Genomic DNA, 17,075 nt, shown 5'->3' with positions numbered 1-17,075 from the left:
CCAGATTCCATCAATGTTCTGTTTCTTGATCTGGGTGGTGGTTACACATTGTTCATACTTTATTAAAATTCTTTGAACTGTACCTTTTTGGCTTTTTTGTAGTGTTTCTCTGTATTGTATTTCACAGTAAAGTGTGTGTGTGTGTATGTATACAGATTTAAAAGAACACCAGCAGAACTATTAGTAAAGAAGTAGTGGTTATCTTCTCATGGGCAAGAAGAAAGAGGTGGTATTCTGGTCATGGTAATTTTCAAAGGTTTTTCCCTGACCTAGTTAGTGAAGTAGAGGGTGTATTCATTTAGTTCATCACAAAAGCTCTGGAGGATGAAAGAAGTGTGCCTGACAGTAAGAGGGGCCTCAGAATATGGGGACTCCAGAAGAAAAGACAGAAATTCAGAAGAAGGAAGTATGTTGGCACAGTGATCAGAGACAAATACAATTAAGTTCTCTTGATTTCAGACATATACTGCACATGTTCTGAAGAAATCAAGTATGCTATAAACCCAGGTAGGCAGTTGGTGCCTAAGTAAAAATATGCTAGGGAAATATCCAGGGCTCAGAGTGGAGTGCTAACTGACAAACTTGGGGAAGCTTGAGAAGAGCATAAGGACGTAACTTGAGCAGTGGTCTCCACGGCAGCAGGCTTGCCCTTCCAACGAGCCTGGAGACAGCATATAATCCATGGGGGTGTGAAGAAAATATTACAACCTCTGTTTATAATTTATTATGAGTGCATGTATTTTATAGCCTCTGATATTTTTACATGTACTTTGTAGTGCACAGAACATGTTTATATAGAAGAACATATGTTGCATTATTCATTCATTCAACAAATATTAGAGAACTACTTTGGGCTTGGCATAGTTCTGGGCATTGAGGGTACAGCGGAAAACAAGACAAACATTCTGTAAAAAGTAAAGCCGGAGACAGAGTGATGGGGGAAGGGCTCATTTATACTGGAAGATAAGGGAAATGCTGGGGGAGGTGGGAGACCACAGAGTACAGGAGAATGACCAGAATGAATGACCGAGGGAGCTACCAGTGGCATATCTGAGGGAACTGCATCTGATGCAGAGGTGGTGTACAGGGAATGGAAGGTAGAGAGATTGCCATGAAGATGGGGTCAGGCACAAGCTCAGAGCTGTGCAACCAGTGGCCTAACAAGATCAAAGGGCTAGAGTGGTGGGAGTAGTCCCCCGTGGTGCAGGCAACAAGGGATGTAGGTAACAAACCTGCAGACAATTAAAAAATAAAACCAAAAGTTGATCTTCTTACTGTCATCACACACCTGTAATTCTAAACATCAGCAATACAATACTCATCCTCAAAGGGACAGCACCTCTGTACAGTACAATTTCAGTTAATAAATGCAGAGAGAAGAGGGCAATAAGAAATTACCACTAAGCACACACCATCACAGCAATAACTGTCGTAGATAAGATCCTTCAGTGGATGCTAAAATTAAATCCAAATCAGAGGGAAAACCTTTGAGGAGAAACAGGATTTTCATAGTGTGTGTTACTCAAGATATTTATCAAGTGCAGAGGGAAATGTAACTTTAGAAGGGAGAAACCCAACAGGTATCTTCTTAACCAAGTGACCACGGTCAACATCACTAATAAGATAAGGCAATACCGTGAACTTGATATGCTGAGAAAGACATGACATTTTTTCTGTGGTATTTTTGTCAAATGTGCAAAAATGAGATGCACAAGGGATATTCACCAAAATAATTGACCATTATGGTTCAAAAGTGTCAAGGTCATGAAAGACAAAGAATGAGGAACCGTCACAGTTTGGAGGAGACTGAAGAGAAACCACAGCTAAATGCAATGTGAGATCCTGTATAGGATTCTGAAACAGAAAAAGAACATAAGTGAAAAACAGGAGAAATTTGAATAAGGACAGTAATTTATTTAACAGTATTGTACATTACTGTTTACCATTACTGTGGCTTTGATCATTGTACTGTGATTATGTAAGATGCTAATATTAGGGGAAGCTTGGTGAGGGGTATGTGAAAATTCCCTTTTGTTGATACAACTTTAAGTCTAATCTTAGTTCAAAATAAAAATTAAAAAATATACTTTTTTAAGTTTTAAAATAGTCCTGCCAAGGTGAACCATTGGTGTTCTTCCTATAACCCCCTGAGTATAGCCCTGTCTGTAGCCGTGCTCAGAACTTCATATTTTATTCAATGTGATGGGAATCCTCTGGAGGTTTGAGAGCAGAGGAGTGATGTGATTTGATTTTTATTAACTATATTGTGGATATTGAAAAATTTTTTCATTGTAGGAGTATCAAAAAGGTTTGGAGACTGTTAGATTAGGGAATGGTAGGAGGAAATTATTTTACTAAGAAGAAACCCAGTGACTTTGTTTGATAAAGGAGAAATTGATATACAAGAAATTCCATGTTGTGAATGAGAAGGTATGTGCTGGAGTTAAAATTTGAGAGGATTTCAGTCAAGAATAAGCATGTCTGCATTTAGGACTGTTCAATCTGGAATCTGTTTCTTAGGGTTCTGTGATCACTCTCAGTGATTTGATTTAGGAACAGTCTTGTCTACAAGATAGTTTCTCAGAATCAGTTTCAGCTCTATGACATTTTATTACTGATTCCCCCTTTCTTTAGTTTTATTTTTAAAAAATATGTGTATAAATGGATTGGTTTAAAGAACTGAACTTTGCATAATCATCTTAGTGTCCATGAAGTTGAACATAATGTCAGCCAAGAGGTCTCAAACTGTGGGCAGCCTGTGACAGAATATAGCCCACATATGTTTTGTTTGGCCCGCATGGTGCTTTAAAAGAGTTAAGGTCAACATTTTTAAAATCTGGAGTTTTATTTTCTTTCCAAGTTTTTATTTAAATTCTAGTTAGTTAACATATAGTGTAACATTAGTTTCAGGTGTAGAATTTAGTGATTCATCACTTACATACAACACCCAGATTTCTGTCTTCTCATGAAAACTGGGAGAATCTAGCAACATTGGGCCTACTTTACCACAAGGCAGCAACCAGAGTTGAGCTGGAGCAGCCTCCTTTAAATGAGTCATGTCTATTCCAGGCTACCAGAGTCTCCCCTTGCCCCCCATCTCTGTTCATTTATATTATACTTTGTATATTTGGTTTATATTTTATACCTAGTCCTATAGATATTTAAGTTTAGAGCATCTGGATAGATCACGTACCTTCATAATAACTTCCTTTCTTCTCCTTTCTAGGACTCTCCCATCCCAGAAGACAAAGACCGCCGATTTGTCTTCTCTTATTTTCTAGCCAGTGACATGATCAGTATCTTTGAGCCGCCTGTTCGCAATTCTGGCATCATTGGTGGCAAGTACCTTGGCAGAACTAAAGTTGTTAAGCCGTCCTCGTCAGTGGAAAACCCCATCTACTATGGCCCTACTGACTTCTTCATTGGTGCTGTGATTGAGGGTAGGTCTCAACATGGTTTAGCTTTCCTACCCACCAAGCGAATGGATTCTTCTTAGTTGGAATTTAATTCATTTAACTCTTGTAAGAGGCAGGTAGGCTATAGTCCAGCTGAAATAAAGCTTGTATGCTTATATATGTGATACAGTGTCTTAATCTGTTTCCTTATCAATTAACTAGAAGTTGGTTGCATTTGTAGGCTATGGATGTAGGCCCTGACTTCCTGAGCAAACTGAGCAAACTACTGCATATTAGTTTAGAGAACTATTGAAAATTCAGTCATCTAGTTCACAAATGCCTATCTGAATTTTTCATTGGAGGATCAGTGTTATTTTACCCCTAATTGGATGATTAAAGGCATAACCAACCTAAGCGTATTTCTACCCTCTCCCCAGTGTTTGGCCACCGGTTCATCATCCTTGATACGGATGACTATGTTTTGAAGTACATGGAGAGCAATGCTGCCCAGTATTCGCCAGAAGCACTCTTGTCCATTCAGAACCGTGTTCAAAAGCGAGAAGCTCCTGCACTGGAATTGGAAAAGTATGTTTGCCTGTCTAGGGTCCACTTTGGCTTTGGCACATATAAGATATTTAGGAAATACTTCTTGGTAAAATAGATGGGTAATCACATTTTAGATTTTCAGATTTCCCTCACCAAATGGGAGTTATTAGACATACGCAAAAGGCTTCCTGAGTCCATTATCGTAACTAGAAACTTAGAACTTTTTCAACTTCATTTACTTAGCAAATAATTATTGAATGCCTAGTAGGTATCAGATACTCTCACTAAGCCCTTGGGCTTTTTATCAGTCAGCAGAATAGATGAGAAGTTGCTCTTCTCATGGAGTTGACCTTATAAGCAGTAGGAGGGAGACAGCCAATAAACAACACAGTAGGTGATGGGTGGTATGGAAAAGTGGAGGACAATAGGAGGATAAGGATATCTGGAGGGTGGTGGTAGGTTGCAGTTGATGTGGGGAGCCTGGCACACCTAGAGAAGGTGACAGCGAGCAAACACTTGAAGGAAAAGGAGTTACGTATGTGGATATGTGGGGGAGGAGCTATCCAGGAAGAGGGAATGGCAAGTGTGAAGGCCCAGCCTCCCTCGGGTACTGGCAAGAAGCAAGCAGATGGGAGCCGGGGAGTGAGAGGAGGGGTGGGGGGTTAGAACCTAACAGGGGACTAGATCAGGTAGGCCCCACTGGGTCTTTGGGAAAATGTTGACTTTTCTCTGAGTGACATGGAGAGCCACTGTGGGGGGTTCTGTGTCAAGGAATGGCAAGATTTGACATGTGTTTTAAAAGAACCCCCCTGGCTCTTATGCTGAGACTAGATCAGGAGGGAGATGAGTTAGGATGATATGGTAGCAATCCAGGCAAGAGGGGACGATGTGTGACCAGGTGCATCAGTGAACGTGGGGAAAAGTGCTTTTATTCAGGATGTATTTTGAAGGTAGAGCCAATGGGACTTCAGACAGATTGTGTAAAGGATTTAAGACCGCGGTTAAAAATGACTGCAAGGTTTTTGTCCTGAGCAGCTGGAAGGAAGGAGTTGCCATCAACTGAGATGGGAAAGATGTGCATTATGGGTAAAGGAGGGTTTTTTTTTTTCTTTTTCGTTGGTGGAGGATTTCAGTTTTGGTTATTGTAGGAGTTCTGACAACACTGACTCCATCTTTGGCCCGCCATCTTGTTCATGCCCATACAAAGTCCCTGCTGGGGGCTGGTGTGTTCCTGGCCCAGTGGTGGTTAATGTCTGCCCTGACTGGACTGCAGGAAGGCTTGTTCTGATCTTTCCTAAAGTGGTACATAGAAGGCCTGCTTTCAATAACTGGTAGAGCTGGCTGGCACACAGAAGGCCCCGCTGTAGGTAGCCGGTAGAGCTGGCTGGGGCACAGAAGGCCCCGATACAGCAGGGCGGGTGGTGGGTAACTGGTAGAGATGGCTGGGGCACAGAAGGCCTGCTTTAGGTAACCAGTAAAGATCCTTTGGTGCACAAATGGTAGCACTTTAGATAGCTACCCTGTGACCTCACCACCATACCCCTCGCTCCATGAAAGCTGGGGATTGAGGTCCCAACTGGATGGAGAATGGGGGCAGAGAATAGCTGGGTACTACCTGGATCCATCTACCCGATCCCCCTGTCAGTAACTTACCCCGAAAGAAACTATATAAATGGTATGGAGTGGCTTACTTTGTTTTTCAGCCTTAAAGTGCCTTTCTGTTCCAGGGGATACTTTACTGACCCTCCTCCGCCTTCTAACAGATACCCTAGGTTTAAGGTAACTTTTGGATATCCAGGTAGAAATATCAAACAGGCCTTTGGATATATAAATCTGGGTTTCAGGTCTGGGCTGGAGATGTAAATGTGGAAGCTGTTGGCATATAGATGATGTTTTAGGCCACAGGACTGGGTGAAATCTCTAAGGGAGTCCATTTAAATGAAGAAAATAGCTCCAAGGACTAGGCTCTGAGTCCTTCAAAAGTAAGCATCGAGGGAGGAGACTGGGAAGGACAGCTAGTGAGGCAGGAAGAAAACGAAGTGGGTGTGGTGCCCTGGAAGTCAAGTGAAGGAAGTGCAGGCCACCCTCCCTTTGCACAGAGCATGGGACCCTAAAAACAGCCATGCAAAAATAATCTTAATAATTAATGGGAAAATTTACTGTTGTTCTGTGACCTGTAAAAATTTCGGTCAAAACATGAAAAAAACATGAATGTATAGGGACATTGAATGGTTATGAATGTATAGGGACATGAAAAAGTAAAACCAGTTTTTATTTGGTACACTGTGATTTAAAACATTAGCAACATTAAGAATTAAAGTGTTTTACCTCTTTGTAAAACACTTGCCAGGGTGCCTGGGTGACTCAGTCAGTTGAGAGTCCAACTCTTGATTTTGGCTCAGGTCATGATCCCAGGGTTGTGGGATCAAGCCCCGCATCAGGCTGTCTGCATTGGCGGCTCAGAACCTGCTTGGGATGGTCTCTCTCAAAACTTGCCAAGACTAGGTTGAACAGTGCTTGCCTTGTTCAGAGCGAATGAGTGTCTTTTCTATGCCCTGGCAGATTGTCATAGTCCTTTCTAATTTTGGATCAGCTTTCAACATTACATTATTTTCACTTTCAATGTGGCAAAGTATCTCCTCCTCTTCTTTTAATGACCATGAAGTACCTCTGAGAGTTCTTTTAATGGGAAGTTTCTCGCTGCATCTGGGAGATCCTTATCCTTCCCGAGCACCCAGTCTCCACATTTGGGCCTTGGGCTGCCTGTCCCGTCTGTGCACTCGTTGAGAGTCACCAATGGTGGTGGTGGCCATTTTCCTGGTCAGCTACTTCTGTACCTCCATTATGTTAGATTCCAGGTTTACTTCCAGTGTTAGAACTTTCTGTTGTCTTTGCTTCACTTCCACTTTTCTTGGCCCATTTCCTTTTCAGTGATACATTTCAGATATACATTTTGCCATCTATGTGTGAGCAGAAAAATAGATACCCAGTGGCCAGTCACTGACAGACTTTGAAAAAAGTGCAATGATGGTCACCGATCGATGTGCATGTGTTGTTTGTGTGGTGATTAGTACATTGACCAGCCTGACAGTGAGTTTGTGCTTTGTGCAGTTCCTCACAGTCAATACACTGTGGTCACTGAAATTTGAACCATGTTGTTAAGGGACTGGGTCATTTAACTCAACAGTGGCAACTGAAATTCATGCATATCTGAACCTTGCAAAGGGAGAGCCTACTATATGTCAAGGAAGACAGAATGATTCATTGTGTCAAATGGGGATGTAGCAATGTAGGGGGATCCAAGTGGGAGTTTCAGTAGAATGGGAAGGGCAGGAGAACCTGATGGGAGGGGATATAAGAGAGAATGGGAGGAGAGGAATTTGAGACCCTAGAATTATAGACAACTCTTCTGAGGAAGTTTGCTGTAAAGGGGAGGAAACCTGGGCAGTCAGAGGAACTAGAGTCAACAGGGAAGGTTTTTGTTTATTTTTAAGATAAAATAAATAACAGCCTATTTGTACCTAAATGGGAATGAGTTTGCAGAAAGGGAAACTGACAAATGTGTGAGTGGGGAGGTGGAGAATGGGCCAGAGGATGGGACTCGGTACCTGGTGGAGACAGAAGCACCAAGCATTCATCTCTGGCACTTGTTCTCAAACTTTCTGGTCTCAGAGCACCTGTATGCTGCTAAAAATTAGTGAGGACCACAAAGAGTTTTTGTTCGTGTGGTTTTCATCTATTGATATTCACCATATTGAAAATTATATCTGAGAAATTTTTAAATATTTATTAGTTTTTTAAAAAAATAATAAACCCATTTCATGTTAACACAGACAACAATATTTTATTAAAAGTAACTACATTTTCCAGAGGCACCTGTCAGTCAATTAAGTGTTTGACTCTTGGTTTTGGGTCGTGATCCCATGGTTTGTGGGATCAACCCCTGCATTGGGCTCTGTGCTGATAGCACGGAACCTCCTTGGGATTCTCTCTCTTTGCCTCTCCCCTGTGCATGATTCTCTCTCTCTCTCTCTCTCTCTCTCTCTCTTTCTCTCAAAGTAAATAATTTTTTTAATGACTATATTTTCCAAACAGAAAAATAGAAGAGTGGCATTGTTTTACATTTCTGCAAATCTCTTTAATGTGTGACTTTATTAATAGACGACAGCTGGGTTTTCATCTGCTTCTGTATTCAGACTGCTGTGTTACCATTGGTCATGTAATCTTTGGAAAACTCCATTGTGCATTTGTGAGAAAACAAAAGTTAAAAAGCAAATAATACTGGTTTAGTAGTATTATGAGAATAGAGCTTCCAGGAGTCCTGGGATTACTCTTTGAAACCTTGATCTATGGCAGTAGGTAGGAAGACGGACAGTGTGGGTGCAGCATCTGGAAGGTGGGTGAATATGGTTGAGGGGCCCTTCTCAGTGTGCCATTTTCAGAGCAGTCATGTCACAGGAAGAGTAAGGATGGGGACATGTTGGAGGTTTCGGGAGAGAGGAGAAGCTGTGAAATGCACCATTCTATTGACTATATTGATAAAATAAATATAAAAATAAAATGAAAAATGCATAGCATTATTTGATCTAAGAAATGAACTGGCAATTATAATTATTATTCACCATCAATCAAATAATGCATCTTACTTCTGGAGTTGTAAAAAATGTGAAACAAACGTCACAGGCCTAATGAAAGACAACAGCTGTCTAGGAAAGCGGGAGGGTGCATGGACTGGACAAGCACTGTTTGATGACTGGGCAGCATTAAGGGCTGAGGAGAGATTCGTGGTCATCTATCTAATTCAAGTACTTCTCAGAAGTTTTTTCTGTAATTTCCCTTTATCTGTGCAAATACCAGCAACACTGGAAGGCTTCTTGCTTTGGCATACTATCAGGAGAATCTTTTTTTTTTTTTTTTTTTTCTGAGAAAAAGATAATGTGTGGCCCTTAGGATAAGATACCAATGAAAATAAAAAGAAATTCAAATTCAAGTTCTGGGTTAAGAGTTCCATTGCTATCCCTGTTTTGACCCTCATCTTCCCTCTCTTCTATTGTAATGGGCCAGAAAATGCTTGAAGGTGATATGAAGCCAGGCATCGCATCTTCCCTGTCTTCTATCCGTTCTGTCTTTGGCTCCTAACTCCTCCCATCTGGGAAAGAACCCACTCTAAGGGGATACAAATCCTTTATTTGACTAATCATCACCAAGAATAATGAAAGGGGATCTCGAGTACTTGTCAGACCTGAGTACTTCTTGTGTCAAGTGTCAATCACAGCATGATAAAATTAGGAGTTAGCCTTTTTTTTTTTTTTTTTAAGTTTATTTTGAGAGAGCGTGAGCTGGGTAGAGGCAGAGAGAAAGGGAGAGAGAGATCCCAAGCAGGCTCTCTGTGGGGCTTGATCTCAAACTGTGAGATCATGACCTGAGTTGGTATCAAGGGCTGGACGCTCAACAGTCTGAGCCACCCAGGCACCCTTGGTTAGCCATTTGCTTTCTCAGAGCCAGAAAATTAAAAAGTGCACAGGGAATTACTGACTTTATCTGAAGCTTTTTTTGGGTTTTGGGTCCTTGCTGCAAAAACAAATGCTCATAAATCCACCCCTCTACAGGAAATCTCCATGCATTTATATATTATCAATTAGCATCCCCATTTGTGCTCTTCATTTTCAAGAGGACACTCCTCCCCTGCTCACTGTGATCTTTTTCATCCTTTTTCACTTCCAGCCACGTTTCCTATACAGACATGATCAAATATTCTCTCTCTCTCTTTTTTTTCTTTCTGTTTTTTTTTGTACCCCAAGCTCTTCCATATTCACTTTGCAGTTGGTCTCAAATATGAGGCCAAATGATGCAAGGTAAGTTCAATTTTCCCATTCTTCACCTTAGAAAGTTTCCAAGCTGTCATTCATCTTCTCTTTACCTTCTTGTCAAAGATAAGTAGCTCCCATTTCTCCAAGTTTATTTCTTTTGTTTTGGGTATGTAACCACCTCCTTTCTGACTGCTTCAGAATCCATGCTTCATAAGTTGCTTTCTTGAAGGTCGTCAATTATTTCCATATCTAATGGTCTTTTCTCATTTATTCATCAACTCAACAGATATCTGAGCTTGCGTGCTGTGCCAGACCTTCATAAATGCTTAGGAAAATATATGACAGAGTAGGTAGTAAATAGATTAGGCTTTGTGGGCCATACCGTCTCTGTTGGAACCACTCAACTCTGCCCTTACAGAGTGATAGCTGTCATAGACAATGTGTAAATTAAGGTGTGGCTGTACACAAATTAGACTTTATTTAGAAGAACAGGCAGCAGGTTGGTGTTGAACTGTTGTAGTTTGCCAAGTCCCTGGTCTAGTGGTAAGCCTTGTTTGATCTACATGTAAGTTACTCTTTGCCATCACCCCTTCCTTTTTTAATTCCATTACCTTGTTTTATTTACTTAAACATTTTTTTTTACCATTTTATTTTTTTAATTTATATCCAAGTTAGCATATAGTGCAACAATGATATCAGGAGTAGATTCTTTTATGCCCCTTACCCATTTAGCCCATCCTCCCTCCCACAACTCCCCAGTAACCCTCAGTTTGTTCTCCATATTTATGAGTCTCTTCTGTTTTATCCCCCTCCCTGTTTTTATATTATTATTAGGTCCCTTCCCTTATATTCATCTGTTTTCTATCTTAAAGTCCTCATATAAGTGAAGTCAGATGATATTTGTCTTTCTCTAATTTCATTTAGCACATTACCCTCTAGTTCCATTCATGTACTTGCAAATGTCAAGATTTCCTTCTTTTTGATTGCCGAGTAATACTCCATTGTGTGTGTGTGTGTGTGTGTGTGTGTGTGTGTGTGTGTGTGTATACACATATATATATAGATATAAATATATGATATATATATATATATTGAGCATTTTTTCATTTGTCAGTTGGCCATCTGGATGTCTTCTTTGGAGAAGTGTCTATTCATGTCTTCTGCCCATTTCTTCACTGGATTATTTGTTGTTTGGGTGTTGAGCTCGAGAAGTTCTTTATAGATTTTGGATATTAACCCTTTATCTGATAGGTCATTTGCAAATATCTTCTCCCATAGTGTCGGTTGCCTTTTAGTGTTGCTGATTATTTCCTTCGCTTTTTATTTTGATGAGGTCCCAATTGTTTACTTTTGCTTTTGTTTCCCTTGCCTCCTGAGATGTGTTGAGTAAGGAATTGCTGCGGCCAAGGTCAAAGAGGTTTTTGCCTGCTTCCTCCTTGAGGATTTTTATGGCTTCCTGTCTTACATTTATTTAGGTCTTTCATCTATTTTGAGTTTATTTTTGTGTATGATATAAGAAAGTGGTCCAGGTTCATTTTACTGCATGTCACTGTCCAGTTTTTCCAGCACCATTTGCCGAAGAGACTATCTTTAAAATTTTTTAACATAGTGTTGTATTTGTTTCAAGTGTATAATAATATATTCACCTATTCTATACATTACTCAGTGTTTATCACAATAAGTGTACTCTTAATCCCCTTTACCTATTTCACCCATGCCCCCCACCTCCCCTCTGGTAACCAGTTCTCTAAATTTAAAAGTCATTTTTGGGTGTCTTTTTTTCTTTGTTCATTTGTTTTGTTAAATTCCACATATGAATGAAATAATATGGTGTTTGTCTCTTATTTCACTTAGCATTATACTCCCTAGCTCCATCCATGTTGTTGCAAATGGCAAAATTTCATTATTTTTTATGGCTGAGTAATATTCCATTGTGTGTGTGTATATGTGTGTGTATACCACACTTTCTTTATCCATTCATCTATCAATGGACACAATTTCCATGATTTGGCTGTTGTAAATAATTATGTAATAAACATAGGGGTGCATAAATCTTTTCAAATTCCTGTTTTCATATTCTTTGGGTAAATACCCAGAACTGGAGTTACTACATCATATGGTAATTCTTTTTTTAATTTTTTGAGAAAACTTCATACTGTATGTTGTCCACATGGCTGCACCAGTTTGCAGTCCCACCAACAGTGCATGAGTGTTCCTTTTTCTATACATCCTTGCCAATGCTTGTTGTTTCTTGGGTTTTTTATCTTAGCCATATTGATAGGTGTGAGGTGATATCTCATTATGGTTCTGATTTGCATTTCTCTCAAAAAAGATAATGAGTATCTTTTCATGTGTCTCTTGGACACATGGATATCTTCTTTGGACAAATGTTTGTTCATATCTTCTACCTATTTTTTTTAACTTTTTTTTTTTTTTTTTTACATTTTTGTTTATTTTTGAGAGACAGAGACAGAGCACATGTGGGGGAGAGGCAGAGAGAGAAAGAGACGCAGAATCAGAAGCAGGCTCCAGGCTCTGAGCTGTCAGCACAGATCCTGATGCGGGACTTGAACTCACAAACTGTGAGATCATTACCTGAGCTGAAGTTGGACACTTAACCAACTGAGCTGCCTGGGTGCCCCTCTCCTACCTATTTTTAATTAGATTATTTACTTTTTTTGGTGTTGACTTGTATAAGTTCTTTAGATGCTAACCCTTTATTGGGTGTGGCATTTACAAATCTCTTCTCCCATTTGGTAGGTTGTCTTTTAGTTTTGCCAATTGTGTGCTGTGCAGAAGCTTTTTTACTTTGATATAGTCTCAATAGTTAATTTTTGCTTTTGTTTCCCTTCCTTCAGGAGACTTATCTAGAAAAATGTTGCTATGGCTGATGTCAAAGAAATTACTGCCTATGCTCTCTTCTAGGATTTTTATGGTTTCAGGTCTCACATTTAGGTCTTTAACACATTTTGAGTTTTTTATTTTTTTTTTATTTTTCATGTAGCTATCCAGTTTTCCCAGCACCATTTATTGAAGAGATTATCTTTTTCACATTGCATATTCTTTTTTTGTAATGTTTATTTAATTTTGAGAGAGAGACATAGAGTGTGAGTGGGGAGGGGCAGAAAGAGAGGGAGACACAGAATTTTGAAGCAGGCTCCAGGCTCTGAGCTGTCAGCACAGAGCCTGTTACGGGGCTCGAACCCATGAACCATGAGATCATGACCTGAGCTGAAGTCCGGCCCTTAACCAACTGACCCAGCTAGGCACCCCCTGTGTATTCTTTTTTTTTTAAGTTATTTATTTTGAGAGAGAGAGTGAGCACAGGAGGGCAGAGAGAGGGAGAGAGAGAGAATCTCAAGCAGGCTCCATGCTGTCAGTGCAGAGCCTGATGCAGTGCTTGATCTCACAAACTGTGAGATCATGACCTGAGCCAAAATCAATAGTTGGATACTTAACTGACTGAACCACCCAGTTGCCCTCGTATTGTATATTCTTGTCTCCTTTGTCAAAGATTAATTGACCATGTTATTGTGGGTTTATTTCTGGGCTCTCTGTTCTGTTCCATTGATCTATGTGTCTATTTTTGTGCCAGTACCATACTGCTTTGATTATTACAGCTTTGTAGTATGTCTTGATATCTGGGATTGTGATACCTCCAGTTTTGTTTTTCTTTTTTAAGATTTCTTTGGCTATTGGGGTCCTTTGTGGTTCCACACAGATTTTAGGAATATTCTACTTCTGTGAAAAATACTCTTGGTATTTTGATAGGGATTGCAATGTATCAATTTAGGGATAGGAATTTAAATGTATAAATTGCTTTGCGTAGTATGGACATTTTTAACAGTGTTTGTTCTCCCAGTCCACAAACATGGAATAGCTTTCCATTTGTTTGTGTCATCTTCAATTTCTTTCATCAGTGTTTTATAGTTTTTAGAGTACAGGTTCACCTCCTTGGTTAAGTTTATTCCTAGGTATTTTATTATTTTTGGTACAATTGTAAATGAACTATTTTCTTAATTTCTCTTTCAGCTACTTCATTATTAGTGTATAGAAATGCAGTGGATTTCTCTCTATTGATTTTGTATCCTGTGACCTTACCAAATTCATTTATCAGTTCTAGGGGTTTTTTGGTGGAGTCTTTGGGGTTTTCTATATCATGTCATCTGCACATAGTGACAGTTTTACTTCTTTCTTACCAATTTGGTTGCCATTTATTCTTTTCTCTTATTGCTGTGGCTAGGACTTTCAGTACTATGTTGAATAAAAGTGGTGACAGTGAACATCCTTGATCTTAGGGGAAAAGCTCTCAGTTCTTCACCATTGAGTATGATGTTAGTTGTGTGCTTTTCACATATGGCCTTTATTATGTTAAAGTATGTTCCCTCTATCTCTACTTTGTTGAGGGTTTTTGTCATGAGTTGATGTTGTATTTTATCATATGTTTTTACTGCATCTATTGAAATGATCACATAGTTTTTATCCTTTCTCTTACAGATGTAATGTATCTTGTCGATTTGTGTATATTGAATCAGCCTTGCATCCTGGGGCCTGCTTGATTGTGGTGAATTATTTTTTTAATGTATTGTTGGATTTGGTTTCCTAATACTTTGTTGAGGAATTTTGCATCTATGCTCATCAGAGATACTGGCCTGCTCTTTTTTTGTAATGTCTTTATCTGGTTTTGGTATCAGGGTAATGCTGGCCTCATAGAATGAATTTGACAGCTTTCCTTCCTGTTTTATTTCTTGGAATAGTTTGAGAACAATAGGTATTAAGTCTTTAAATATTTGGTAGAATTTACCTGTAAAGCCATCTGGCCCTCGACTTTTATTTGTTGGGAGTTTTTTTTGTAATTAAAATATTTTTTTAAACATTTATTCATTTTTGAGAGACAGAGGAGAAACAGAGCATGAGTGGGGCTGGGGCAGAAAGAGAAGGAGACACAGACTCGGAAGCAGGCTCCAGGCTCTGAGCTGTCAGCACAGAGCCCAATGCAGGGTTTGAACTCACAGACCATGCGATCATGAGCTGAGCTGCAGTCAGAACCTTAACGGACTGAATCACCCAGGCACCCGTTAGGAGTTTTTTGATTACTGATTCTATTTTATTGCTGGAAATCAGTCTGTTCAAATTTTCAGTTTCTTCCTGATTCAGTTTTGGGAGGTTATGTTTCTAGGAATTTGTCTTTTTCTTCTAGGCTGTCTAGTTTGTCAGAATATTATAAAAAACTATATACCTTTACAGTCCTTTGAATTTGTGTGGTGTCAATTATTTCTCATTTATGGTTTCAAGTTCTTTTTTTATTTTTTAAATTTTTTTATGAGTCTGGCTACAGGCTTGTCAATTTTGTTGGTCTTTTGAAAGAACCAGCTCCTGGTATCATTGTACAGTTCTATTGTTTTGGGTTTGTTTTGTTTTTTGGTTTTTTGGGTTTTTTTTTAGTTTCTATTTCGTTTATTTCTGCTCTAATCTTTATTGTTTACTTTTACTGGTTTGGGGTTTTGTTTGTTCTTCTTTTCCTAGGTATTTCTAGGTTAGTTTGATTATTTGAGGTTTCTCTTACTTCTTGAGGTAGGCCTATATTGCTATAATCTTTCCTCTTAGAACCACTTATGCTGCATCCTAAAGATATTGGACCATTGTTTTCATTCATCTCATGTATTTTTTATTTCCTCTTTGATTTCTTGGTTGACTTATTCATAGTAGCATGTTATTTAGCCTTCATGTATTTGTGTTCTTTCCAGACTTGTGTGTGTGCACGTGCATGCGCGCACACGCATGCGCAGTTGATTTCTAGCTTCATAGTGTTGTCACAAAAGATTCATGGTATGACTTCAGTCTTTTTTAATTTGTTGACACTAGTTTTGTGGCCTAATATATGGTCTATTCTGGAGAACATTCCATGTGCACTTGAAAAGAATGTGTAATCTGCTGTTTTAGGATGGAATGTTCTGAGTACTCTTAAATCATCTGGTCCAGTGTGTTATTCAAAACCACTGTTTCTTTGTTGATTTTCTGTTTGGATGATTTATCCATTGACGTAAGTGGGGTATTAAAGTCCCTTACTATTACTGCATTACTATCATTCACTTCCTCTATGTTTGTTATTAACTGCTTTATGTATTTGGGTACTCCCATATTAAGTGCACATATTTACAATTGTTATGTCTTCTTGTTGGATTGTTCCCTTTGTTTCAAAGTGTATTTTGTCTAAGTATTGTGACCCTGGCTTTCTTTTCACTGCCATTTGCATGATTAATGCTTTTCCGTCCCTTCACTTTCAATCTGCAGGTGTCTTTAGATCTGAAATGAGTCATATAGGCAACATATAGACGGTCTTGCTTTTTTATCCATTCCATAACCCTATGTCTTTTGATTGGAACATAGTCCATCTCTCTTCTCTCATAGTTTGCTGGCTTTCTTTAGTGATGTAGTTGGATTCATTTCTCTTCATTGTTTGAATATCTATTACCAGTTTTTGATTTGTGGCTACTATTAAGATTGTAACATCTTCTGCCTATAGCAGTCTATATTAAGTTGATGTTCACTTAAATTTGAAACCCATCCTAAAAGCACTAAATTTTTGCTCCTCTTCCCTTCATGACTAGATATATGGTGTCATAATTTACATCTTTTTATCTTTTTTTAGTCCCTTGACTGATTTTATAGATATGCTTAATTTTACTTCTTCAGTGCTCCCTACTTTTCTTAATCCTTATGGGCTTTCACTTCCTTTCAAAGCATCCCGTGTAACATTTCTTGCAGGTCTGGTTTAGCTGCGATGAATTCTTTTCACTTTTGTTTGTCTGAAAAACTATTTATCACTCTTTCTATTATGAATGATAACCTTGCTGCATAGAGTATTCTTGACTGCAGGCTTTTTTCTTTCAGCACTTTGGCCTGCAAAATTTCTGCTAAAATATTAGCTGATAGCTTTTTAGGGGTTCCTTTGTATGTAACTAGTTTCTTTTCTCATGCTGCTTTTGAGAGTCTCTCTTTATCATTACTTTCTGCTATTTAAATTACTATGTGCCTAGGTGTGGACCTGTTTAGGTTGATTTTGTTGGGGCTCTCTGTGCCTCCTGGGTCTGGATTTCTGTTTCCTTCCCCAGATTCAGGAAGTTTTCAGCTCTCACTTCTTCAGGTACATTTTCTACCACGTTTTCTCTCTCTTCCCCTTCTGGAATCCCTATAATGTGAATGTTATTATTGTTTGATGGCGTTGTTGCATTCCCTTAATCTGTTTTTATTTTTTGTTATTCTTTTTTCTCTCTCCTGTTCAGCTTGATTGCTCTCCATTACTCTGTCCTTCAGGTCACTC

At 39.0% G+C, this 17,075-nt stretch overlaps 1 protein-coding gene across 1 annotated transcript in view; it reads left to right on the top strand.

Annotated features, from left to right (window-relative positions):
- Positions 1 to 17,075, top strand: part of EFHC1 (EF-hand domain containing 1) — a 67,151-nt gene that overhangs the window by 38,054 nt on the left and 12,022 nt on the right. Inside the window, exons 8-9 of the mRNA XM_019457402.2 lie at positions 3,227 to 3,440; positions 3,833 to 3,980. Coding sequence (XP_019312947.1) covers positions 3,227 to 3,440; positions 3,833 to 3,980 — 362 coding nt within the window. The remainder of the gene's footprint in view (positions 1 to 3,226; positions 3,441 to 3,832; positions 3,981 to 17,075) is intronic.

This window comes from Panthera pardus, unplaced genomic scaffold (assembly GCF_024362965.1).
Source record: "Panthera pardus isolate Hobbes unplaced genomic scaffold, ASM2436296v1 HiC_scaffold_17, whole genome shotgun sequence".
NCBI classification, from domain to species: Eukaryota; Metazoa; Chordata; class Mammalia; order Carnivora; family Felidae; genus Panthera; species Panthera pardus.
Note: the sequence above shows the minus strand (reverse complement) of the source record. Positions and strands in the feature narration are given on the sequence as shown.